This window comes from Drosophila elegans, unplaced genomic scaffold (assembly GCF_018152505.1).
Source record: "Drosophila elegans isolate 14027-0461.03 unplaced genomic scaffold, ASM1815250v1 contig_183, whole genome shotgun sequence".
NCBI lineage: Eukaryota > Metazoa > Arthropoda > Insecta > Diptera > Drosophilidae > Drosophila > Drosophila elegans.
This window is the reverse complement of record NW_024545550.1, coordinates 9,600,234-9,625,990: the sequence shown is the minus strand read 5'-3', so window position 1 is coordinate 9,625,990 and position 25,757 is coordinate 9,600,234. Positions and strand designations below refer to the sequence as shown.

The 25,757-nt window shown below is 36.9% G+C and overlaps 3 protein-coding genes and 1 non-coding gene across 6 annotated transcripts; 2 read left to right on the top strand and 2 right to left on the bottom strand.

Annotated features, from left to right (window-relative positions):
* The first annotated feature begins 17 nt into the window (after positions 1–17).
* LOC108144394 (RING-box protein 2) lies at positions 18–25,726 on the top strand. Its single transcript, XM_017269174.2, has 2 exons — positions 18–256; positions 25,480–25,726. The coding sequence occupies exons 1-2, from the start codon at positions 97–99 to the stop codon at positions 25,659–25,661; spliced, it is 342 nt and encodes a 113-aa protein (XP_017124663.1). The 5' UTR covers positions 18–96; the 3' UTR covers positions 25,662–25,726.
* LOC108144390 (facilitated trehalose transporter Tret1) lies at positions 1,821–11,543 on the bottom strand. 2 transcript variants are annotated; one of them, XM_017269167.1, is made up of 8 exons: positions 11,497–11,543; positions 8,747–9,011; positions 7,068–7,999; positions 5,983–6,133; positions 4,286–4,411; positions 2,973–3,758; positions 2,624–2,909; positions 1,821–2,549 (listed from the first exon to the last, which is right to left on the bottom strand). In XM_017269167.1, exons 2-8 carry the CDS (start codon positions 8,846–8,848, stop codon positions 2,362–2,364), a joined length of 2,571 nt encoding a protein of 856 aa, XP_017124656.1. In that variant the 5' UTR covers positions 8,849–9,011; positions 11,497–11,543; the 3' UTR covers positions 1,821–2,361. The 2 variants fall into 2 exon arrangements, with proteins under 2 accessions (XP_017124656.1, XP_017124657.1); XM_017269168.2 differs by lacking the exons at positions 5,983–6,133; positions 7,068–7,999; positions 8,747–9,011; positions 11,497–11,543 and adding an exon at positions 4,516–4,771.
* Trnam-cau lies at positions 17,567–17,639 on the top strand. The gene has a single exon. It is a non-coding gene; the product is annotated as a tRNA-Met (tRNA).
* LOC108144104 lies at positions 22,261–23,962 on the bottom strand. 2 transcript variants are annotated; one of them, XM_041707669.1, is made up of 3 exons: positions 23,762–23,962; positions 22,944–23,279; positions 22,261–22,613 (listed from the first exon to the last, which is right to left on the bottom strand). In XM_041707669.1, the coding sequence occupies exons 2-3, from the start codon at positions 23,241–23,243 to the stop codon at positions 22,467–22,469; spliced, it is 447 nt and encodes a 148-aa protein (XP_041563603.1). In that variant the 5' UTR covers positions 23,244–23,279; positions 23,762–23,962; the 3' UTR covers positions 22,261–22,466. The 2 variants fall into 2 exon arrangements, with proteins under 2 accessions (XP_041563603.1, XP_041563604.1); XM_041707670.1 differs by lacking the exon at positions 23,762–23,962 and having other exon boundaries at positions 22,944–23,369.
* Positions 25,727–25,757: the final 31 nt, after the last annotated feature.

Sequence of the window (25,757 nt, the reverse complement as noted above, 5' to 3'; positions counted from 1 at the left end):
TTTCTCCGTATTTTGATGTGGCAACATTGATTTTTGGCTCGCAATTGTTTACATTTGTTTTTTGCTAATATCTGCGAATTCCTGCGATTATTAAATATGGCTGATGATCCGGAAAACTCAGTGGATAGGACCACGGACGATGGAGATGCCAACAAACCGGAAAAGATGTTCACTTTGAAGAAATGGAATGCAGTTGCAATGTGGAGTTGGGATGTCGAATGCGATATTTGTGCCATTTGCCGCGTTCAAGTTATGGGTGAGTTCATAACTATTCGCTTTCCAACTTGAATCACTGCTAATAATGCTGATTGTACCCCTACATATGTGATGAGTAAAAGTTTCCCCTTTGGGCAGCAACTTCAGCGAATTAAAATCTTGCTAAATCCATAAAGACAAAGGGAAAGGCAAACAACAACAATCAGCAGTTTATACCCTTTCAAAAAGTAACACCACTTTTAAATATTGAAATTAAACCATTAATGGATTAATTTAGACCTAATTATGAAGTCAAGATCTAAAAGGTCAATAGATATATACAAAGATTTAAATTAAAAAAATAGAACTTATTAAGTTTTCATGCTCACTTTAATTTAAAACCATTTATAAACAAACAAAACAAATTTTTTTTTTTTATTAATAATTGGGTGAGCCAACACAATAAATACTTAAATTAATAAATAATAATGATAATAAATTGAACTTTATGACTATGCTATAGCTCTAGATCTTGTCGTCTTTTTTTTTGAGAACTTAAATAAGAATTACGTTTAACTTGGCAAAAATGTCCACATCGAGCACCTTTCTTAAATCGCTCCTAATGTTATAATTACAGTAAACTGGTGATCCATATTTGCATGTAACTCTTCAAATAAGAAGATATGTTTTCTTTGGCAGCTGCTAGTACGAACTATAGAAATTTAATATTTTGCATTGGTTTTAATTTAGAAGTATGAATTATATATATATATTTCAATTCAAACGATTTTTTGACTAAAGCTTATTAAAAAATCAAAAATTTAATTGGTTTACCATATAGTTGTATAGAGCTATCTGCAAGGGTGTTTAATCCTTAGAACCATACGAAAATTCACAATAGAACGAATGATTTAAATGTTTAAGCCGATTAATATTGTAAATTTTCTCTGACCGTCATCAGCATCGATAATGCAGTTTATTTGCGTCATTCGAAGTGACACAGTACTTGGTGACATAGGCATCAAATTTATTTTTAAACCTATTTAAAAATTGTAAAATCTGATTGCCATTACCAGTTGAAACTGACTCTGTCAATGAAAAGATTGGTTATGCTTTAGGTAACTATATATATATATATATATAAATACTATCTTATATTCCTGACAAGTACATAATTTCTGTAATCAAGCAGCCGATGCACAGATGCTTCTTTCGCAATTGTTTATTCGATTTTGAACTCAACTTAATTAAGAACCGATAAGATTCGAACCTGAACCCCATGTAATGCTCGGCCTTATCGATGCGATTCGGTCGAGTGTCAGCAGAGCGATTTTTGCATTGATTGCCGGTGCAAAAGCGCGCAAATGCGATTCTATTTTTGCATTTCATGTGCCTCTGGAATGGCCATCTAGTCGATTGGCCATCTAGACATTCAATTTATATGTATATATATATGTATACATACATACATTTAGAACCGAATGCGGGGACATGATCGGAATGAAACTCACGTATTTGAGGCGCTGACATTGTTCGAACTGTAAACCGCATTGCGAAGGTCGTATGCAAAGCGATTTTCCCACTCATTTTTTTTTTAGCCATTTTTCGACGAAAGTAAACGTAACTTTGAATTTGGTTTGATTTGTATTTTTAAATTAGACTACATATAGATACACTTACAGCTTAGGTATAGTACAATATATATTCGATATATAGCCAATTGGTGTATTTTCAGGGAGATTTGGGTGTTTTTTGGGTTTCTTCTTTCTTCTTTGCTACAACTAAACTACGATTCATGTCATTTTTTTTACACCGATAAATTCACGCAACATTCATCAAAAATGTCAACAAATTAGTGCTTAAAATCATAATTTACATAATAAAACTATGCACTTAAGGATTATAAATAATAATAATAACAATTATGCGTGTAGAAAGGAAATTCTTTTGCTAAGCATTACACGTTAGCTAGGACTAACAATATCAGAGCGCCTGGATGGGTTCCTTGAAAGATTCCTTTTTTGTCTGCGTTTTTGTTGATGTCAGGATCACCCACTGCTGTGTATTTTACACACACACACAAACACATATCAGTTTCTTAAGCACTAAAGGCACTAGTCTAGTATTTGGTTTGATCGCATATTCAGATCCTTGGCAACACGCCGTTTACATGTTGAAGGACAATGGCTTGATGTTGGCCACCGAGGACATGCGGCGCACACGGCCCATCATCTTCCGCTCGATGTCCTCCAGGGTCTTGCCCTGCGTTTCGGGCACGTAGAATATCACAAAGAACAGGCCGACGAAGCAGATGGAACCGAACAACCAGAAGGCTCCATGGGCGCCCAAAGCAACTGCACATAGAAATTAATTTCAAATTTATAAAAGAGCTCTTTTTTTTTTTGCAAGTTCTTTATGCAGTACTCACCAGTGAGGTCGGCAAAGGTCTTGGTCACCACGAAAGTGCAGCTCCAGTTGAAAGCGGTGGCCACCGAGGCTGCCGATCCGCGAATCTTGGCCGGCAGAATCTCGCCCATCATCAGCCAGGGAATGGGTCCGAAACCCAGAGAGAATCCCAGGATATAGATGACAAAACAGCTCAAGGGCAGCCAACCCAGGTGGCTGACATCCGGACCATGGGCCTTGCAGTAGAAGAAGGCGCCCAAAACGGCCAAAGTCAAGATCATGGCAATGTTGGAGACATACAGAAGAATCTAAAAAACAAGGATAAAGGTAATTAGTAAGGAAGAACTAAAAGAAAGGGCAACAAAACCCACCTTTCTGCCCGCCCGATCGATCAGCACGATGCCAATAAACGTGGCCAAAAAGTTGACCACACCGACAATGATCGTACAGACATTGCCATCGATGGTGGAGCCTGCATCCTTGAATATCTGCACCGTATAGAAGATCACCGCATTGATGCCGCTCAACTGTTGGAAGAACATCAGGCCCAACGAAATGGACAAAGGTTTCAGATTGTTGCGCTTGAGCAACTCCAACATGGTGTTCTGCGTGGCCTGGCGATCGGAATCGGCCTGGGATCGCATCAGACCCTTCAGTTCCGGCTCCACATCCGCCTCCTTGCCGCGCAGCCAGGTCAAAGCCTTCCGCGCACGCTCCTCCCGTCCACGGCTCACAAACCAGCGTGGCGTTTCCGGAATCAGGAACATAAGTATGAGGAAAGGAACTGGTAGAGCTGCTCCCAAAAAGGCCAACATTGACCAGTCCATAAAGGAGCCCGCCACGAAGCAGAGAAGGATGCCAATGTTACCAAAAGCCGTGGGCAAGAGACCCAATGTTCCGCGCACTTCCGGCTGCACAGTTTCGCCCAGGTAAACGGGCAGGGACAACGAGGCAATGCCCACACAGAATCCGGCCAGGAAACGTCCACACAGCACCATTGCCACATTCACCGCACAGGCAATCAGCAGTGAGGATACAATAAATGGCACGGCAGTGGCCAGGATCGTGTTGCGTCTGCCAAGATACTCAATCAGGGGTCCTCCAGCTATGCCACCTGCCAGTCCAGCCAGCGGCATGATGCCACCCACCCAGGAACCCTGCAATAAGATGACAATTTCGAGTGATTAGATAGGATTTAGAAGATTTTTTACTCATTACTGAGGCTTTTTCAATATGAATTTCTTAAGGTTTAGAGCAAGCATATTGTGTTTAGGAATTGAAAGGGTTTTTTTTTAACATTTAAGACAACTCTTAAATCATTTGGAAACTTGTTTTTAAATATACTTTTTTTTGGGAAATCTTGTGTGCCTTAGTACAAATTTTAGCCTTCGATTTTTTAAAAAATATTTGTTGGTTTTTTTTTGGGAAAATTGGCTACAAACCCCAGTTAATGTAAGAAAAATATGAGACATTATACAATTATAAAGCTAGCATTTGTGGTAAAAACTTTGAATATTTATCAGAGTTTTTAAATTATTTTAGAGAATTAGAAGAGTTTGAACTTATGGAATTCAAGCTATTTTTATAAGTTTTTTTTAACTTCAACTACTAATTTTTCTTGTGAAAAGCTTGAGGAGCTCAACAGTTTCCTAGGAAATAGATTATGATCGTGCATTGTACTTACAGCCTCTTTGGTGACCTCAAACGAGGTGATATTCCTATCGGTCATCGACACAAGAGCAGGAGAAGTATAGGCGCTGACAAATCCGACCACAAGGGAGCCCAACGAAACGCTCAAAGCGGCCAGGACCTGGAAATATAAAGGATTTAGATGTAAATTAGTAGGGATTATAAATTATAATTTTCTAAAAAGGAATTTAATGAGATTTTATGGGAAGTTAGGTAGACAGGCACCTGGGAGAAGGTACAAATGGCCTTGGGCTCCTCCACGGGCACGGAGAAGGACACATGAGTGTCCGCTCGCATTAGGATCTTCATTCCGCAGCTGTATCTCTATCTGGTTTTTTGTTCAAACTAAAACCGTTTTTGGTTAGCAACGAGGTTGCAGATATAGCTTATTCAGCTGTAAGCTGGCTGCCTTTCACTTTGCTCCTTGGAATTGGGAATGCTTTCGGCGCGTTCGCTCGTCAAAACTCAACTGAAACTTGTCATTTTGCCCGGGTGCAACGGCAGTTGCATTTTCGCTGGATTTTTGATTTCGAGAACAGTTTTTGCCGTGATTCTATGAGGCTCAGGCACGTACACGAAGCCACCGAGTGCTGCTGATCGATCGATATCGCTTAATGTGAATGAGAGATTCTGTTCTGTTCTGTTCTATTCTGTTCCCAAGCGTTTGATCAAGACGCAGCTTATCAGTTTGTTTTTCCTGCGACAAAGACAAAGGCGTTACGCCGGACTTTGAAAAGCGGTTTGAGGCTGTTTCAGCGAACGTCGCCAGCAGCTCGAGTGCAAAACTGCAACTGCCAAAGAATCGGGCAGAAAAGTTGCAGGTTCAGCTGTCATAGTTTACCTTCTCGAACCCACACACATAATCCATTCTATTCCGATCCAATCCAAGCCGATCCATCCATCCATCGGGCAGCTAGCGATATTTTTAGTCCGGCCATAACTAAATGCGTTAATTTCAATTAAGGCAAAAGCGGCGACTCAGACTCAAATGCGGCGGCATCGTGCGAAAAAATAGCTCAAATGGCCCACACGCTCGTAGCTCAATCTGGAGGCCCCTTAAATTGCTCAACGAGTGCTTTATGGTCGCATTAATGCCATTCATAATCTCGGGACCCGGGAGGCGCCAACGAGCTTAACGAGCGGACAATACATGTCCTCCACCGCCCCTTGACGGCTCTCACTATGCCGCCCCGGCGGAGTACACTCAGAAAATTTTAAAAACAAAAAATAATTTAAATCTTTAAGATCTTTATTTGAGAAAAGATCTTTTAAGGAGAAATGAAAAAAGGAGTTGTTCTTAAAAAGGAGTAATACAAAAAATTATTCAAGCTATGCAACCTATTAGGTCTTCCGCAACCGAGTTCAAACCCACTCCTGACCATTTTTATCAAACATTTATTGTTTGTCATTATTTCAATGTTATGTTAATTTAATTCTTTGTTTTTTTCACCAGATTAGTTTGACATTGAACTTATAGGAAGTCTTTCATAAAAGTTCTCAAAAGTTCGTTAAATAAAAATGATTTTTTTTTTCTAAACTATAATGTTTGTAACTGAACATTCGTTTTGCTAAAATTTAAAACAACTCCTGAATCTACTGTTTTAAAATACAGTTAAACACGAATATTTTAAAATCAACATTAATGAGAGCGATGTTTTTTTTTTTTGGTGAGTGTATGTGTGGCCGACCTACCTGAGTCCATATGAAGATGGGATTCGTGGTGGGACGGTAGACCTCCAGCTTGGGCTTGCCATCCTCGGTTATCTGGCGCACGAAGGGCACCGCATGACGGATGTTCTCGCCACGTTTGTTGCCCATCTCGTCCATCTCGTACAGTCGGCGGCTGCGGGAGGAGAAAGTTGCAAAATTGCGTGTCAGCGTTTTGTATTGGAAGGTTGCCTTTGGAGCTAACAGTCATTTATTGTCCGGCTCATTGCGTAGGCGCGTGTACGGCGGATTAGCCCGAGCCGGAGATACTATGAGATCGCTCAAAATAGTCCAAGCAGCGTAGGGGGATTCCAATTTGTATGCCACTTGGATTAAATTGATCAACGAAAGTGCGCAAATAGCTTGAGAGTAATCTTGGACATGCGAAGAGCTAACTATTCAATTATACAGATTGTTATCTACACGTTTTACTATGATTTTATTTGGACGCGCTTACTAGTCATTTATCATTTGTTTATTTTTGACTTGACTTGGCACCCTAGTTTCGTTATCAATTTTTTCCAATATTTATGTTAGCAGTAAAGTCAATTCTGTATTAAAAGGTATTTAATTATGCTTACTAGTATTTCAGTCTTATTTTCATAATTGTGCTTTCAAAAGTATGTTGTAGAATAAGTTACTTGGATGAGCAAAAATCAGTAAATAGGTGATTTAATACATTTTATAATCATTCTTGGAATTGAATGGAACTTATCAGTTCCTGCAAATATTTGATCAATGACAGTTTTCCATTATCTTATAATTACTATATGTGCAAAACGTTATCTGATGATGCGATATCCAAAGTTTATATTCGTTTAGAAATATATATATCACTAACTTTTACTCTCTTTTGAGCTTTCATTTGATTTTTGAAATATATACAGTTACCAAGAGCCTAAATAGGTGCTACCTCATTGCAATAATGTTAATTTCATTTAATTTTTGCTAGGCCACAGAGTCCAGTTTAAGATAACCCCTGGCTTTGACCTATCGGGGTTTTCCAACTCAATGCTATTTGTCTACTTTCGAGCTCATTCTTAATTCTTATCGTTATTAATGTCACTCACCTTTTGCGGGAATCTGTGCTAATGGAACGCTGCTGCTGGAAGTGCTGGCGCGAGGTTAAGAAGTCCTCGTCGCTTTCGCTTTCCAGATCCTTGAGATCGATGATCACCGGCTTGGTGATGTCCTTGGGCCGATGGATCAACCTTTTGTGCTCCGGATCGTCGCCTTCTTCGTCACTGTCGGTACTCGAACCCTGGAGGACCTTGTCGAGCTTGAAGGTGACGCGTGGATCCAAACTCTGATGTTTGCGTCCCTGGAACTCGCGTCGCGTCTTGTGGAACTCCTCCTCTGAGGATGATTCCTTAAGCAGATCCTGCAGAAAACGTGTACCCTTGACGTCCAAGGAGACGTGCTTCTTGGCCTGAAACTGCCGACGATTGTCGTTGGCCAAAATGTGCTTGAGGTCCTTCAAGATGCCCTTGTGATCGACACTCGTGGCCTTCTGTTGCTGGAAACCAGATCTCTTCTCTTCGAAACTGTCCTCGTCACTGCTTTCGGCTGCTTTGGTATTGGTATTGCTATTACCGGTATCCCTTCGCTCAAAGGACACACGTGATCCTTTCAAGCTCTGTTTGCTGCGCTGCAATTCGTCACCCTGGGCACCTCTCTGCTGGCGATCACGATGTTCGCGAATCTCCAAGGATGTGGGCGGTGGTGGCAGCGGTGTGAGTTCCAAACTACCACTGGCTCGCAGCGGAGTCCTCTGTGGCTGCTGTTGTGTGGGTGGCTCGTTGATGTCGTCGTCCTCCAGCAATGGGCGAAACGACAGCGGTGGCTCGTCCTCCAGCAAACGCTGTGTCCTCACGGTCTGCGGATGCCTTTGGGGTGAAACTTGGGGGAACAGGAACGGATCTTCGGGGAGAATTGTGTCCAAACTGGTGGCTGTATTCGAGGTGGATAGATTGCTCTCCACGCGGTGATAGCCCAGCTCGTCCTGTGAATCGAATCGATTTAAATCGACAGACGGTCGCGAATTAATTAAATGGAATCGTAAAGCGTGGCGTTCCTATAAAGCCCTGTTCATCTTCGCCCCAAAATACATTGCGATTAAGTCGCAAGATCTGTTCTTGAACACCAATCTCAAAAGGTTGCAAGAGGTCCAGCATTATCGGTCATGTGCGCACTTAATGCTGCTTCTATGAACCTTGTTTTCGGCTCTCAGAGAATTATTTAATTACTCTAACAAGTTTAATGGCTCATTGTTTACACTTCTTTCGTATTTAACATTTTCCGGAAATAACAGCTCATACTCATTAAACAAATTCACAATTTTTTGTATTGTATTTACTTTTTTATTGTTTATTAATTTAATGAGTTGTTTGTTAAATCAGGAAAATTAAATTAAATTATTTTGACTTTGATTGGTTACTATAAAATTCATAAAAAACTTTTTAAATGATTTGGTCTGTTTTATTTAATAATTTATTATTTCAATGTAAAAAAAATATGTAAATTAAAAAAGAAAAATAAAAAAAATAAACATATGGAAATTTATAATATATTTTATTTGGAAAATGGATAACTTATGGATTCAACTTTAAAACATTCCAAATATCTACTTTATAAAAATCTCTATTCCCATAATTAAACCCAAAAATTCTTACTCACTTCCTATTATAATTAAATTCCATTGATAAGGCTTATTGACTACCCCAACATTTGTGTTTTTTGAGATACTTACACCTACTCGGGTTAGTTTTTCCTTGAGCTTGCCCATGGCGCTACTCAGCGGTTGATGACCGCCTCCGCCGCCGCCGGCTCCTCTATTGTCGCGTCCACTCATCTTATCAGCTCTATGGCTCTATAGGTGAACTTGAACTAGTGCGTTTTCCTTGGGGGAGTTTGTTTTTGTTTTTGTCACAGACTTTCACTTGTTTTGGTGTCTTCCACTTGACCAAGTAATCAATCTTTTCGCGTCTTGATTAAAGCGATTTCTTTTGTCTTTGCTGAAAAGAAAGGGAAATTTTGAACAGATTAGAAATATTAGATAACAGTAGTTAATCTTTCAGTTTCAACAATTTGTTTAAGTTTAATGTTTGTTTACCAATAGCTTATATAGTTTACCTTACTTATCAGTAATTTTAATTTGTCTGATGTCTAGCCAAATGGCGTTGCATATATAATTTTGCTTGATAATTATTGCCCACTTGAAATGCATAGATATACTATCTGTAGTTCTATTTTGTATTAATTTAAATGGTCTGATGTGTACAAAAAAGGCAGAAAGCTTAATAAATAAGTTTGGTATTAAAAATAGGAAAAGATAAATGCACTATTGTAGCTTGTCTACTTAAAATCGTCTGATGTCTGAACTGTTATCGCCAAATACTTATTGGCTCAGATAACAATCGAGCCCCTTTAGCACCCAACACACCCACTTTTTGAATACCGATTTGTCCTTGATTTCCACGTTTGACCAACTTTATAGCCGCTGTGTTTTCTTTCAGCTATAGTTGTTTTTATTTACTTTAGTTGTTTTTTCCCGGCAACGTGGAATATATATTTATGATCTTTTAAGTTTGGCATGCGGCAGTCCGGTAAAAAATATAAATATTTCTAAAAATTTTCCACCCACTTTCTTTTGAACATATATTAGCTGATTAATGACCGCATCGTGGAAAAAGAGGGAAATATTTTCATTTGTTTGCTTTTGTCAAATTTTAGCTCTCGTTTTTCTTTTCATTTGTATTTGTTTTGACCATTGACTTTGCGTCATGTGATGCCAAAAAATATGTGTAGGCGCCATGACGTCGACGATTTGTCTCTGTTTTTTTTTAGCTACCGCTTTTCCACCCACCACTCCCCTTTTCTATTTCACTCTATTTGTGAAAAAGTGGGTGTCAGTTTTTTTTTTTTGCGAATCTATTCTTTATTTGGAATTCCTTGCAAATATCATCAGGCGTGACATAACGAGAGGTCTATATGTATCTCACACCCGAAAGTTTATTGCAAGCACTGGGAAAAATAATTAAAATTAATAGTTTACAAAAATAATTTTAAAAATCATTTAATTGTAATTCACAACGAGATAAAAAAATGTTTAGCTATATGCAGGAGCTACAAACATAATCGCAAATCTTAAAAAGGCAAGCTTTTTGTTGTAACACCTACAAAAACTACATCAAAAAAATTAAGAAGATATGAAATATTTCTTAGAAAATGTTAACACTTCGAGCCACAAATTTCAGTGTGAGTTTTCCTTTAAAAGTCGTAAATTTTAATGGGCAACTTATAATATTTCGCCGCGTGACGCCTTTTTAGTTATCCATTAATTAATTAATGAACGTGTTGCGCTTTTCTTTTCGCCTAAAACGCAATTGCAACGGCTGTGTTTATATGCAAATTCTTCGCGAAAGGCGCTAAAAGTTGCCATTGACCTTGATGAGGCGTGTGTGGGCGTGTGGGCGTTAAATGACACATATTTTTGGGGGCCTGCGAGGCGAAGAGATCGCAGCACGTTTCTCTCGCGCCGACGCTCTTAAGACCTGGCTTAAGCCAAAACCACTCTTTAACCAGCTGTGGAGTTCTCTTAACAAAATCGACTCACGTGCCGAAAGAAACCCCGTTCTCTCACACTCACACACACACATACATATAAGCCTAAAACCTACACAGGTGAAAAACCTACGTCAACAGTGCAACGTTGCGATTTTGTATTTTGTATTCATTATTTCATTATTCGTCATGATCTTGCGGACAGTTTTATTTTTAAAAAACGTTTTTAATGCTGACAACAGATTAACAAAACCGTAATCGAAATTACAATTAACAAAAGGCAGCCGCCAGACGAGTATTATAAGTAAATTCGCTTCAATTAGCGCAAAAGAACGCCCACACAGTAGAATTTGAAATTGAATTTTTCTTTTTTCGAACTTTGTTTTCACTTTTTGCGCGCCACACAAAAATTTACACTCGAAAATTAGTAAGAGATAAATACCAAGTGTTCTTGTCTAAATTTAAGAATTTTCACGGTCGCCACACTCTTGCAAAAGTTTTTGTTTCTCGACTTTTCTTATTTCCTCGAAAATTGCATTTTACCCTTGGCAAAATAGTTTTTGTCATTTCTTTTTCGTTTGTTGCTGCTCTTTTACAACATTTTTTCGCACATTACGTAAAATAGTTTGCAGACCGCAGGCGTTTCATTTAAATTTTGGGTTCATAAATATTTCTTAGATTGACGTAGTAGGCAAAAATGCGCATAAATTGGCAAGTTTTTTATATCCCAGACAGCACAGAGACTGTGTTTTTTTTTTACTTTATATTAATGTAGTTTGTTAAAAATTTCATGAGAAACGCGATAAGGTGGCGACCGGAACTGCTCGCAAACTAAAACTATAAATAAACAAACTGGAATGTAACACTGTGTTTTGGTCTTTTTCGCTTTAAGTTTTTAGATAAAATTTTTGCGGCGATTTTTTGTTGTCTTTTTACCTTTTGAACAAACTACTAAATGTGATATCCACTATTGTGGCACTGAAGTTCGAGATTCGAATGCGCAACGCTTATATAGCGCACACCGATTTTGTGGGGGAAGAAGAAGAGGCCTTCGCTCGAGCTTTATGTTGTTTCCCCAACGGTAAAACAGGCACTCTCTTCGGTTCTCTCGCTCTTTTTGTCGTTTGTATGGGTAAATGTTGGGCCGAGAGTTGGTGTTTAAAAAGAGAGAGAACCATCGGACGAAGGTCGAAAAGAAGGCATGAATGAATGGGGCCTGTCTGTGTTTGGGTGTGTGTGGGTCGCCTCCTAGTTGTAGGTGTCTCACTTGTTGTTGGTGCTCCTGCAACTTGGAGGCTGCGAGAGAGGATGACGCGTGTTCTTGAAGAGAAGTTGCGACTCGCGACACAGTGGCACCATCCAAAAACCCATTTCCATACCCTTTTTCAAGGAAAGGGTGACCTAGCTTTACAAGCATCCCTGGATGCTATATGAACCTGCCTTGCAATTCAAATCTTTTTGTAATTTGCAAATATTATGTAGCATTCACATGGAAAACAATTAATTTTTTTTGTCTTAGAACAAAATCTTTGCTTTTTCCATTTCCACACACATTTCATATCGATTGGGCAAATATAATGGTTATAAATGTATTTTAATTGGTTTGTTAAGTATCCAAGGTCAGCTGTTAAACGGTAACCAATGATTTTTATAATGAGATTAAATAAGAAAACTAAGAGTCAAGTGTTAATCATAGACTCAAATTCCAGTTACTATTATAATATCTATGACCAAATACAAATGAAAAACTTATTCGGCTTAAAACGATTTTGATCGTTGTATTATCCTGATAAATGATGTGAGAATCTGAACTCTTTCTTATCAAAATTGTGCGAAAATAACTTTAAAGGTTGCTTGAAATCAAAATCATTAAATATATTATTAAGAATGTGATAAAATATTTGCTTTTAATTTATAATATGTACAAACATTAAATGTTCACACGAAAACATATACCGAATATGGGTTTAGAATGAAATAGATTTTTTACCACCCCGAGAACATTTTTAAGTTAGGTTTTCCTTAAAAGAACATTGCAATTATAGGATAAGTTTCAAGTCGGTGTGCCCGCCATTTCCTTTAAGTTTTAATTTTTATTGATTTGTTTTGGCCGCTACGTGGTTATAGTTATGGTTGTTATGCTCAATGACCAATTGGCCATTGCGGCCTGGATGCTGAGAGTTCCTCAATGACTGGCTGTGTGAGTGACTGCCAATTGATTTTTATTTACACACATATTTTCAATTGATTGTTATTAAATTGACTTTGAGGCGCGTGCAAATTTCTGGAAGCCTTGGGGAACATTTGCGTGTTACTCCTTGTCCGCCAGCCGATGTCAATATCAATTCACTCACTTTAGTTTTTCGGGGGCCTGACGCAAGTGCAACCAAAACAAACAATGATGGATGATGCGATGATATATGGGGGAAAATAAGTATTAGTCAAATAATTAACCAGGACAAGTGTGTCGTGTTGCTGTGGCTCACTCTCGATTATTTATTGATATTTTGTTGGTTTATTTATTTCGATTTCGGTTTAAAATGACAAACGCGCCCCCAAAAACTGCGGGGGGCTCGTCTCTCTATTTCATAACATGGCATAAACATTGCGCGCAATGAGACGACACAATTTCTAAGTACCAGGCCCGCCAGCCGGTTTCGTTTTATTTGCAGATACAGATACGACTAGAAACAAAACAGATACGGATACAATGCTAGAAACTGGCTGGTCACAAGAGGTCACCCTGACCAACAGAAATACCAAGAAATTGTATTTCAAAAATATGATTTATTCAGTAATCAACTCAACAATTTGTAAATAAACTTTAATTTTTTTTAAATAAGGTAACAAGACACCCTTTTTGTGTCTTTGAATACACAGTTTTTATAAACAGTCCCCTTAGATATTATACTAATACGCTGAATATTTGTGCCGTAATATTTGGGCTTAGAAGTCAATAAGCTTTCAAATACTTCAAGTAAAACATTTATATGTGGACTTAAGCCTTTACTAATCAATCGGAAAGGTAATAAATCTAATTTAAGCGTTACAACATTATCAGTCTACCCATTTTTAGTCACGCATTGTATCAATAAGCTACCAAGTTCTCGAACTTTTAAACAAGCCTCCTTTTTTTGAAATTGAAACCCCCTCGTGATGTGCGCCTCTGATCGAATAACAATAAACGGAAAGTTTTTAATCACGATACTTCGTAGCACGCGTACAATATTTCGGCATTTCCATTTCCACCACATCGACCGTCATTTGCCCTCGACTCGAAGTTGCGATCGGTTTACTTTGGATCGGATCGGATCGGATCGGCAATCTGTTGTTTTTGGCATGACTCAAGGCTCAGCCGGAATTGAGAAAAAGTAATAACACAAATAATAGTTAAGGCTCTCAAATTTTGATGGATTTGGTCGTTTCGCGATCTGTAGGGGAAGGTCAAAAAAGCAGCAAGCAAAAAATGTTTGAACACAAAACTTGATTGACAGGAATGGAGAGAGGGAGTATAAGATCTTTTGAGAGGGAAAAAAGAGAGAAAATGAGCTGGCGAAATAGGAATTTAAAGCGGTGAAATAAAAAAACGAAAGTGCAATGAACTTTAATATAATTGCACAAAAGGGGAGTACTGAAGGTTCGAATTTGAAACAGCACTGAAAAACAAATCGTTCACTATAAAAGGAAAACCATATATAAAAACATTATGATTTCATAAAATACCTAAGTAGCATCACATCTTATAATCAAATAATACTATTTTTGACGAAATTACCAAAGCATTTTTAAATGCTATTTATTTATATTTGATGTTATTATTATATTTGTATAGGAAATAATGTATTTGATTTTTGTTTCAATTTGTTTATATCATATTTGGGTAAATTAGTACTTAGTCATATTTAATTTTAATAAAAACATTAAAATTGACTCTGGTATAAATGATACACCATTCGATTTTCACATTGTTTTTTATTTTCTAGGTGATATGTATTATCTATGGACATGCCTCTTTGTAAATGATTCATTATAACATTATGAGGTGTTTTGCATTAGAATGCTTTTCGCATTCAAGGCTTTTAACTTATCTTTCGGAAGATAGGCTTATCAGTTCCGTTCCCAGCACATGACGTAATTGACACGTAGCTTTCACGTAATTACCGAACTGTACTCGCAAATCACAGACCCACTTCCTATTTGGTCTATTTTTAGTAGCTCCACCAGTCTAAGAAATAAGCAAAAACCACAACAAAAAGCCAAAACAAGCGCAGAAAAATGCCAAAAAAGACGAGCCCCCAGTTGCACGTTCAACATGAAAGAGATGGGTATATACATTAAGAAAGAGAGAGGGCTAAAAGAGTGAGACAATATGGGGTAGGAAGAGTGGTGGAGCACCTGGTAACAACAAGACATAAAAAAAACAAGAGAAAACCCAAAGAGAGTGCATCAACCTATTAAATTTGTGAGGTGGCGCAGGCGCGCGATTCAAAAAAGCTGATGCAATTGCGCATTTATTGCATCAGACATTTCCATCGAGGGTCCACTGTGAGAATATATGTATATAACACAAATCGTTGTACGTGAACGGAAATTTTCCAGGCGCTAATTAAAGAACTTCGACAAAGTCAAATTGAAACAAATGGCAAAAAGCATTAAATGCTTATTTATCTAATTGGTGTTGGAGTCACATCAATTTCAGCGAAAAAAAAAGAGAACGGGTGAAAGAGAGCTTCCCTTCTGCGATCTCTTTCTTTTCTCTTTTTTTTTTTTGGCAGCTAAAATTAGCGCTAAGATATCAAAATATGTAAAACAAAATGAGACCAATAAGTTCAGTTAAGCATGTGATTCCGCCCCCTCGCTCTTTGCCTTGTTTTCTTCGTCACGCGCCAACCCAAAAAAGTATTTTGTTTTTATATATACACCGAAAGCAAAATATACATATATTATATGATGATCTATTTATTAATTATAATTTTTTTTTTAACATTTCCAAGAAAAAAATTTTTTATTTGAATTACTAAAATATTTATAAGCTAAAAAAGTTTACATTTAAACAGTGTTAATTGAACTCTGCCTTTCGTGACAGGCAGAATACAAAATTTGTTAAGTAAAATAAACTTAGAGGAAGAATTTAAACTAGGACTTAAAAACCAGACCAGATGTAAAGACTGTGCGCTGATTTGCTTAAAATTTAAAATTTATAATTGTATAAAAAAGTAAATCTTTATTCTACCTTCGCATTGAGTTTTCATGACGACCTGTTTTTTCTGTGCATATATCAACTATACACATATGTACATATATATGTGCTTCTGTGTGCGTGGTGACGTTGCTGCTTTTGGCAAACCAGACGAGCCTCCAACTAATACCACGAAAACAGCCAGCAAACACACAAGCAAAATTAAGCTCCACATGGTGACTTTGCTCTACTTCTATATTCTCCAATAAGACTTTGACTGGCACTTCCCTATTTTATTTGCTGATTAGATCCGATTATGACGATCGTTTTGGTTTGTCGGCATTTTTGCAATCGTCGCATGTACTTTAAACTTAGTCCAAGTCATTAATCCATCCAACAATAGATCGATTGATCGCTGCCCCCAAAGCAAAAAGCTCTCGCGCTCTCCCAAAAATAAAAGCTTCGTTCGCCAACAATTCATTAGAATTTGACTTTTGTTTTCTATTTATACACGGCTAATTTTCAATGGGAAGTGCTTACCTAGTACTACTGCTAACACGTGTGCACATGAGACCTGTTTTAGTTGTATACCGAAAAAAATTAAACAGTATCTCTCTACTCAGATTATTTTTAATTATTAAAAGATATATATATATTTTGATATAATCTATCCATTAGCTATAAAATTAAAAATTTTTTTTATAAATTATTTTTTAAATTTTATTTTAAAAGTTAAGATCTATGCATATACCATCGGGTTATATGTAATATTTCTTTTGGGATCTATATAAGATTTTTTGATATTTCAGAAGTTTCGGAAAGTCTCTGGTTAGTACAACAAATCAGAAACATTGTTTGGAAAAGTGAGAAACGGAAATCTTGCTATCCGGTGCAAAAATATATTCTTTCTGTGTACTGACAGAGGAAAAGTGAGACAGCGAGAGGTACTCAGACATCCAGGTAATTAAGGCGAGCTAAATGGCAAGACCAGTGCCCTTCAGACAAGGTTAAAGTTGCACTGTCCGACCGTCTGACTATCTGAAATTCTGTCACCAACCGACAGTGACCAGTTCAAAGTTGCGAAGTTGCGTCAGAGCGCTAATAGAAACCCCAACTCTACATATATACGCCATATCCACGAGATATGTACATATGTGCCTACAGACTTATAGGAATAAACCCACTCACAAAACGACGATCGGCAGCGTCTGGCTTGACTAGTTAGTCATACAGTTTTAGTCTGCCAGCCAGTATGCAAAGATTAAAATATTTAATAGAGTCTGGTTTTGGCGGCTTTAATTGATGCCGTGTATTTATAAATAATCTCATGAATATGCACGTTCTTTGGAGGGTAAAACAATATACATAGGTTCCGTTTGGCTAGCATTTAAAAATTAATGTAGAGGGTAGAATAACTATCGTATGATAGTCTAGTCTACTGGCACTAATCAAAATGTTTTCAAAGTGTTAATTAACCTGCTGATGCAAATTACTTTCTGGAAGTCTACTTACATTCATCTATTAAGCACAAAACATTCCAAAGCATATTTATTGCTCATAAAAGTCAATAATTTAAGCACAAAAATGTCAATAGAACCTTTTAGTGTGCAAATTAAACAATAATAAGGGCACATTATGTGCTAAGTAGTAAATAGTGGCCTTGACTTACGTGCAAAAATGTTCAAAGCGTCGTAAATAATTTCGATATCGTTTTGTTTTCAAAATAAAAGTAAAAACAAGACCAAAGTCTGGAACCAAATCAGAATCCCCTCGAGAACCCGCCACGTGGCCAGTTTCAACTTGCACCCTGACGCCGCGAATAACATGGCCTCGGTGGCGCAGTTGGCAGCGCGTAAGTCTCATAATCTTAAGGTCGTGAGTTCGAGCCTCACCCGGGGCATGTAACTTTTTTTCTCTTTTTTATTATTATTTTTTATTTTTCTTTTTTGGATAAAATATTCAGATTAATCCTTAAAGACGTCATTTAATTATTTGTACTGCATTGGAATATTTTGTTTGACATTTATGTTTGACCTTTTTGTCATTCTTACTTATGTATATAATTACTGTTTATGTTACTTATTTAAAATTTTTACTAATTTTAAACTTATTTTTAGCAATTTATTGCTTAAAAATATTTTTGAATACATTGAGTATTAAATTTGTATTCAATTAACATATAACTATTTTTTCAGTGTTCTTATATATATTCTCTCTATTTGATCTTAATTGTAACAACTTTTTTATTTGGATTTAGTATTTTCACCAAATCAAGAGTGTGCAACTTAATTTATTTACTATTTATTTTGTAACGTTTCTTTATTTTGTTTAAATATTTTGACTGCGTGCAAGCATCTGAAAATCCCTATATAAAATACGAGAGACTGCACTTTAATAAGCCGTGATAAAATTACGTTGGCGTGCGGTCGGGATTATTACGGTTACAAAAGGCGATCCCGTAATTCAGTTACAGTTAACGTAAACTGAGTAATTACACGGCCATTACGGCTGACATTAGGTTCTTCCAGCTAGCAACGAGATCGAGACAAAACAAATATTGTACAGCCCGTCAGCGGGTGTTGTGGTGATCAGATCGTAGCGACCAGACCCCGGACTGAACCCGGGATGATGGGATATGTCAATATTTATCAAAAACCCACACCCACGACTGAATGTCACGTGGCTATTAGTGGGTTAAGGCTGTTTAAACCAGATTTTTGCCATAGGTCGGAGTTTAAGAGTCTACGGGCTTTTTGACAGGGGAAAAACCTGATAAATATCCAAATGCATTTTAAAAAAACTCTTTTAATAATGATATTAAAGAATATATCTTTTTGAGGAGTTTATTTTATAACATTTATTTGGATTTCGGAAAGATTAAAATTCCTTTAAAATTGTTTAAATGATAACTAAGTTTATTTTATGGTCTATTTCAAAAATATTAAATTTCAAAAATAATATTTTCATATATTCTTGAAAACTATAAAATGTTTTAAGAGTCAAACACAAATGAAACTTGAAAAAAATGGCAAAATAGCTTTAGGAACTGCACTCCTAATTTCGCGGAACTGCAGCTGTACAGGATTAGATTTCAGTCCCTCGACTGTTTTGAATCGGTTGTTCCTTTTGTATGACACCTTTTTGCACCTGTCCGAGTCGCATGGCTTATGTAAAGCGTGCCAAAAACCTGAAGTAAGGTCAGCAAGATCCGGTACTATTATGTTTATGTGGCTTATAATTGTTATAATTATAATTATTATATAATTATATTTGGCTTATACTGATAACGGGAGACAATCCAACAGATCTGTCGAACACATACAATTATGTTCGTGGAGTGCGAGTACCAATTTTAAGGCAAATGGAAAATTTCATGGAAAATTACCAGGCGCATTCACCCAGAGTGGCAAGACCAAATGCAGGAGTGCAGAGATTTCGAAAAAATTCCTCTGAAACAAAAACGAAAATCAAAATTTTCCATTCACCGACTGCAAGTGATCTTTCAATGTGTGAGCGAGTGAGAAAGTGTCTCTGCCTCACATCGAAATACTTCTCTTAATTTTACCGCACTGAGAAACCCCCATCCATCCATCGATTTGGTTCTTCGGTGATCGCCATAAATTTCAAGTTTGCACTGTATTCGCCTCGGTTTCCGATCTCTGCACATGTGATCGGTCATGTACGAATGATATCTGTATGTATATATGTACATTTGTAGTATCTCAATGTGCCAGATATTGCCCACTCGTAAGTGGAACAAGCCAGAAAATGCTACGCTGCGTCTTTTGTGCAATTTTTGTCTACAATATGCAATGCAGAAAGGTTCTAAAGATTTTTTTCTTTATATCTCGGGCTCTGTGGTTTCACAATTCTCTACTTGGATGACCTTGAAAATCTTGTACTTAGCTCAACAGAAATCTGAAAAGTAAAATAATAAGTAATAATGCATAAAAACTTTAGAATTCTATCAGAAGCTTGAAAATTTTAAGGAAGTGACCTGAGTTACTCGCTAAATTAAAAATAAATTATTTGTCAGCGTGTGATTGTGATTAAATCAAAGTATCTATTTGTTAACCCAATCAAAGACCACTCACTAATTGCTTGATCTTAGAACTATAAAAAAATATTTGTCTTCACTTTTGTATTGCTCTTGGAAGTCATTATTCCGTTGCCCTCAGCTCGTTAATTTATTCTAAATGCCTGAATTATTTTACTTACCGCCCGAACGCTCTGCAAAAATTAACATTTATCTACTAACATTCGCACCTTCAATTCGGTCACATGTGCGACTTTCCACGAAACGATATGGCAATGTGATCTAGCTGAAGATATGGGTGAAAACATCACCCTCGCAACAAAGTTTCCAAGGGGCATGTGGATATTTCCAGTATTTATTCATTTGACTGTCTTATTGATATATTGAAAATTACTCCAATCAATATTATTCATATAAAAAGGTACATATAGTCATCTAATTACCTTAAAACAAAGAAATGATTGAAGAAATTGTAATCCAGCAATATCTGATTTTTTATAAATGTTGACAAATTAAGATAATATGATAGAAAGATACAAAAAATAGATTAGAAAGAAAGGAAAAATTGTACTTGATTTACTGATAATTATAACAAGAATAGGGTATGGGAAAAATACCACAAACCGACTCTTTTGATGAGGATGCACTTAAGAGAAAATGTTTCGCTGAAAGTCAAGAGCGGAAAATCCAAAGAGCAGAGAACGAAGAGCAAGTTTGGGGGCACGTTCGTTGGTTGATTTTCATTTGTGTTTTTTTTTTTTTTCGTTATCGTAGTTTTTGTTGTTTTTGTTGTTTTGTTTGCTGGCTGCTGGGCGACAAGCCCCCGTGCATGACGTCACGTAAGCGAGACCGTTACAACAAATGCAAAACGAGTTGTTCGGGGGGAAAAATGAGATGGCACAAGCTGAGTGAAAGAGACAGCTGCTTATGCAACGTGACATGCAAAACGAATCACAATTAAATAAAAAAAAATATTAGTAATAACGCCATACATGTGACCAATTTGTCGGTGAATCGATCAAGACGTAGATATTGAGGCCCCGATAAAATAGCCATCGAGGTGTTGAAAACGCTTGTCGCAAGTGCGAAAATTCTCGAGCACTCGCTATATAGGTATGCGGCGATTTAAAGGCTATATTTAGGCCCGATCCCAGATCCCAGACAGATTCGCCGCTAATGCAGTCGCCAACCTTGAACTTATACTTGCATAACGGCCAGACATAATGCATTTGCATATGCAGTCGACTAGATTCCGATTCTGATCCAGTCCGATTCACCTATCTATATAGTCGGCGATTGTGTGGTCAGGTGCAGTAAACTGGAATTTTTAATCAGTCGGTGGCTGTCGACTCGTATCGGCCGACCTGAACTCGAAGCAGTAACGATATTGTCAGGTATGTCAGACAGGTTTGACGGCCGTTCCACCGCCATACATAAAAGATAATGGGGTATATGTGTTATTCGGTCATTTACCGAAATCTCTAAAGGCTTAAGCTCCTTAAAAAGGTATTCGAAAGTATATTTTACACCTAGAAATAAAATGCAATGCAAAGATACGATACCTTAGCCTACTTTTAGACACTTTTTAAGTCAGTTAAAAATCTCTTAACATAATTTTATAATTGATTATCATGCCACAGTTAAAAATTTTTTATACAGAAACTAGCTAATTTTTTTCACCAACTGGAAGCCCAACAATTTTTTCAAAGTGGCCAAAGTTAAAAAAAATAAAAAGAATGAATGAACAAGTTTAATCTAGGTGTTAAACAAGCTGTTCTTAAAAAAAATGTATAATCTTTCCTTTATATTAAAGATTATTTAGATCGCCCGGTAATAAAAACTCTTCTGTTGCAATAAGTTGTCTTAAAGCTCCGAACGATCACTACATTCTTGTGCAAATATTAAATGCTCTGCGATCACTTGACTTAGGAACTCCTGGTAGCCAGACGATCAGCTTCCAGCTCGCAAAGTCAGGTGAGCTTGGCTTTAATCGGCTGAGGTGGGCACGTCATTGTCACGTTTCGTTTGTCTGCGATTTGACAGCAAATACATATTGTGCAATTAGCTCGTTCCGAGCTCAACCGTCGATTTGCCTAATGCATATGCATTGGGCCTTTAAACGGAGTCAAATACCGATTCGCCTGACTTGATTTCTCGATCCCTAGACACACCCCACCCTTTGGCAGCCCTGCTAAACGATCGCAATTGAGCTCGAAGAATACTATGTTACATTGTTGAGCCGAGAACTTCGCAGATTTGCAATGACGCAGTTCGTTTTGGTGCGCATATTTTTCCACTAACTGTACCGTGGGTGCTTCATATCGATCTACCTAAATTAATCAATTTGCTATACTGGTATTTATTTAAATGAAAACTGCCTCCGGACGGCCGAATGATTGATTATGTATGAGCTGAGTAAAAAAATGAGCTGGGACACTTTATTTTTTCCACTGTGCCTAGGCCGAGCCCTCTAAAAAATTTTCCATTGCCCGTAATTGTTTATTGACTTGATTGACTTTAACTTGCCACACAGACTTTTATTACGGCTAGGAAATCAAATCGATGGTGTATATAAATTGAAAATAGCGATGCCAATCTATTGACATTTTTTTTTTTTTTTGGAGTTTTAACTTACGCAGTTTAAGGTGCTTAGAAAAATAAAACTAAGAACATTTTTGTGACGCCCGAGTTTCACTCGATTTTCTCGAAAAACACCTGTGTCAATGTGCGAGCGATGCCGTAGGCGTAAAAGGTGAAATCCAAGCGGTAGGTTCCAGCAGGTACTGGCATATTGATCTTGTTTAAATCCAGGGCAAACTTCTCCACCGTCATGTGGTTCTGGAAAAATAGAGCAGGGGGTCAAAAACTAATCTAGTAATTTTGTTTACTTAAAAATATCATTAAAAACGTGCAATTTCATATAAATAAATTCAACAAATTTAAAGGATTTGTGAAACTTACTATAAAATTAGTTCCATAAAATTATTTGATTTCAGATATAGAACTATTTTCGATAAAGGCAATCAATATAAGCCTAAACGAATATTGGAAATGTTACCAAAATATATTCTTTGCACTTGTAAATTCTGTAATTTCTGTAATTCGAAATCCAGTTGACAGAGATTACTGTAGCTGGATAAATATGTTTAACTTTTATTTTTAGCTCACCTCTTTCCAAGGACAAGAATGATTAAGATTACTATGCATTCGAACAGCACCGAAAATTAAACGTTCAAAAGAAAATTCATTACTCCCACTGGACATCAGCTTGCAAAAATCAAAGAGCACATTGTACATAAAGGGACGATAGCCATCCCGCCTTTGAAAGCATTGTAGTCTTGCGGTCAAATTACGGATGGGAAGCTGCAACAAGCTGACCTTCAGAGAAAGTTCCACCTCATTTCTGCGCACCACTTTTAAACGACAGTATTCGTATTTCGAAAAACCTCGAGAAGTGGGTAAATCCATGCACTTGACATTGGTGAATTTCAAAAGACGAGTGCCCTACAAGAAACAAAAGATTTAGCAAATGGCCATAGATCCACATATATTACCATTGAAATCTGCAGTAAAACGGCCAAGAAAATGAAACATCGAAGTGTATTTGAAAGCATATTGAATGAACAAAACAATGTGGTTTATTTTTTAAGGCAACCCAGCGATTCTTAATTATCAAAAACAACATTAGCATTAACACAAAATCGGTAAATAGATAAAACAATAATTCGCAACAAATTTAACGGCAATTAAAAAAACATTTACCATAATCAACGCCATTTCTTTCTACTTAATTTAACCCCTAACTAGTTCAAAGACCCAGGAAAAGAACAATCATGCAGTTTTTGCAAATAGAACGCATTTAAGCCCTCGATTAGAGCTATAGTTCGTGACCCATGGCTATTGACTTCTACTTCAATTACACAAAATCATGAAATTCTTGGAAGTATGTTAACAATTTCCTGTTGTCATGATCGTGTTTCGCTTACCCAAAAGTGCTAAATCCAGGGGAAATTGTAAGGCGATTTTCACACCAAAAAAAAAACATATTTTCTTGACTCACGCGGGGTGTACGATTCGCTTGTTCTTTTATATATATTTTTTTTTATTTGGTAACTATATTTATCGCTGTTTTTACTTTTCCACCGGTCAGCAGAATTCGCCGATGCAACGGCAGCCAAAGCGGCGTATACGTGATGCCTTACAAGCCGTCCGGTGACGACGCATTTACCTTACCTGCTTGTTCTGTTGATTGTCATTTTCGAAGGTGTATTGTAAATTTCTGCCGACGCGCTCATATTTCGAAATGTCAACACTAACACCTGCACCAGGTATCCCAAGCGGCTCAGGTGATGCCCGCTACACTTTAAGAAATTTAGTAATTTTGAGTCTGATTTAAGACTAATATATTTATTTATCAGCTTCAATCTTGACAACATTAGGCATTTTATGATTTTTTAAATATCCATTTTTAAACAATCAAGCTAATAGCTTTTAAGATATATAAGTTATTAGATTTGAGCACCTAAAATAAAAATAAAAATTACACACGAAATATTTTTCAAGTCTGACTATTATCAAGAAAGTTACCACATTAAAATTCAATTATTTTTATATTTCATCTTATTTAAATATCAAATCCTGTAGAAAACACTTCGTTTTCCGCTCTGTACATATAATGAGCCACTGATTGAACCATTTTTGCATTGACTTGTCGAATTTCGGCGGTGGTTCTGAGAAAATTGTTTTATCGCCAGTGAAAACCGATGCGTTCCCAATTCGGGCCGCCCAGTACAGTGACCTCTCCCACGAACAACAACCGAAATAACTGAAATCAAATGCGGGGGGAAAGGCTTCGCTAAATTGTGATTTACTTTGCACTTATTTTTTATATGTCCACCTTTTGTTGAATGAACATTTTTGCCGATTTTGGTGTGAATATTTTCTGAATGAAGGCATTTCCGCTGGTAAAAAAAAAATTCATATCGAATAACTGCAATCGGAGGACATTGTCAATAGCTTTTGGCCATAATCAATTCACAGGAAATGCTGTTGGTGTCAAAGATTCACTTGCGTCACGGGCACAGAGATTTGAAACCGTTGCAATTTCAGCTAATTGTGGCTCAAAGTCGCCAGTGACGCGTTTTGTCAAGAGCACTTGTGGGATCACTTTTTGCACTTTTCTCTGTACAGTTCTATTTTTAAAGTGTCTTCCAAGTCACTTGACCCTTTCACCTCTCCACGTTGATTCAATTAAAGCGATTTGCATAATACCTAGCGCGAATGAAAATATGAGCTGTCACCTGATGATGCAACAATCAAAAAAAGATTTTGATAAAATTAGTAATAATTTCAAAATATAAGATATATATCCAAACCTTTTGTTTTTAACTAAACAATTTTAAAGATTTGAAGACATTTAAAACATTTGTATGTTTATAAAGCTAAACTCTATGTATAGTTTTTAAAATAGTTTGTACAATATTTATATATTTTTCAGATATTTGAATTTTGTTTGTTGCTTTGCAATTAAAGTATAATCTACTATTTAATTCATTTAAATTTGTGTAAATTAAATTCATTTCATATACAATTTCTTGGTTTGACTTTTTGAATTTCTACCTTATATCCTTTTTCTTTAATTTCTAATTATTAATAATATAATTATAATATTTTTAATTATAATTGCCCTCGTTATTTTTTCCAGATTCCTGCCTTCGCTGCCAGGCCGACAACAAGCGGGATGTGATGGGTCGCCAGGATTGTGTGGTGGTTTGGGGCGAGTGCAACCACTCGTTCCACCACTGTTGCATGTCGCTGTGGGTCAAACAGAACAACCGCTGTCCCTTGTGCCAGCAGGAGTGGTCCATCCAGCGCATGGGGAAATAAGTCTAACCTCCTGAATTTACTTTATGCTGTAATTAAATAAAATAATAAATAAAAAAATTAATGCATTTTATGATTTTTAGTTGCTTGGCTTTAAAC

Bases quoted from the DNA above. Each gene is read 5' to 3' on its own strand.
- LOC108144394 (XM_017269174.2), top strand. From the start codon at position 97: ATGGCTGATGATCCGGAAAACTCAGTGGATAGGACCACGGACGATGGA. The intron at 257-25,479 runs GTGAGTTCATAA...TATTTTTTCCAG, and splicing joins TTGCCGCGTTCAAGTTATGG to ATTCCTGCCTTCGCTGCCAG.
- LOC108144390 (XM_017269167.1), bottom strand. From the start codon at position 8,848: ATGAGTGGACGCGACAATAGAGGAGCCGGCGGCGGCGGAGGCGGTCAT. The intron at 8,000-8,746 runs GTAAGTATCTCA...TTCGATTCACAG, and splicing joins AAAAACTAACCCGAGTAGGT to GACGAGCTGGGCTATCACCG. The intron at 4,412-5,982 runs GTAGGTCGGCCA...TTATATTTCCAG, and splicing joins CCATCTTCATATGGACTCAG to GTCCTGGCCGCTTTGAGCGT.
- LOC108144104 (XM_041707669.1), bottom strand. From the start codon at position 23,243: ATGGATTTACCCACTTCTCGAGGTTTTTCGAAATACGAATACTGTCGT. The intron at 22,614-22,943 runs GTGAGCTAAAAA...CTATTTTTCCAG, and splicing joins ATTCTTGTCCTTGGAAAGAG to AACCACATGACGGTGGAGAA.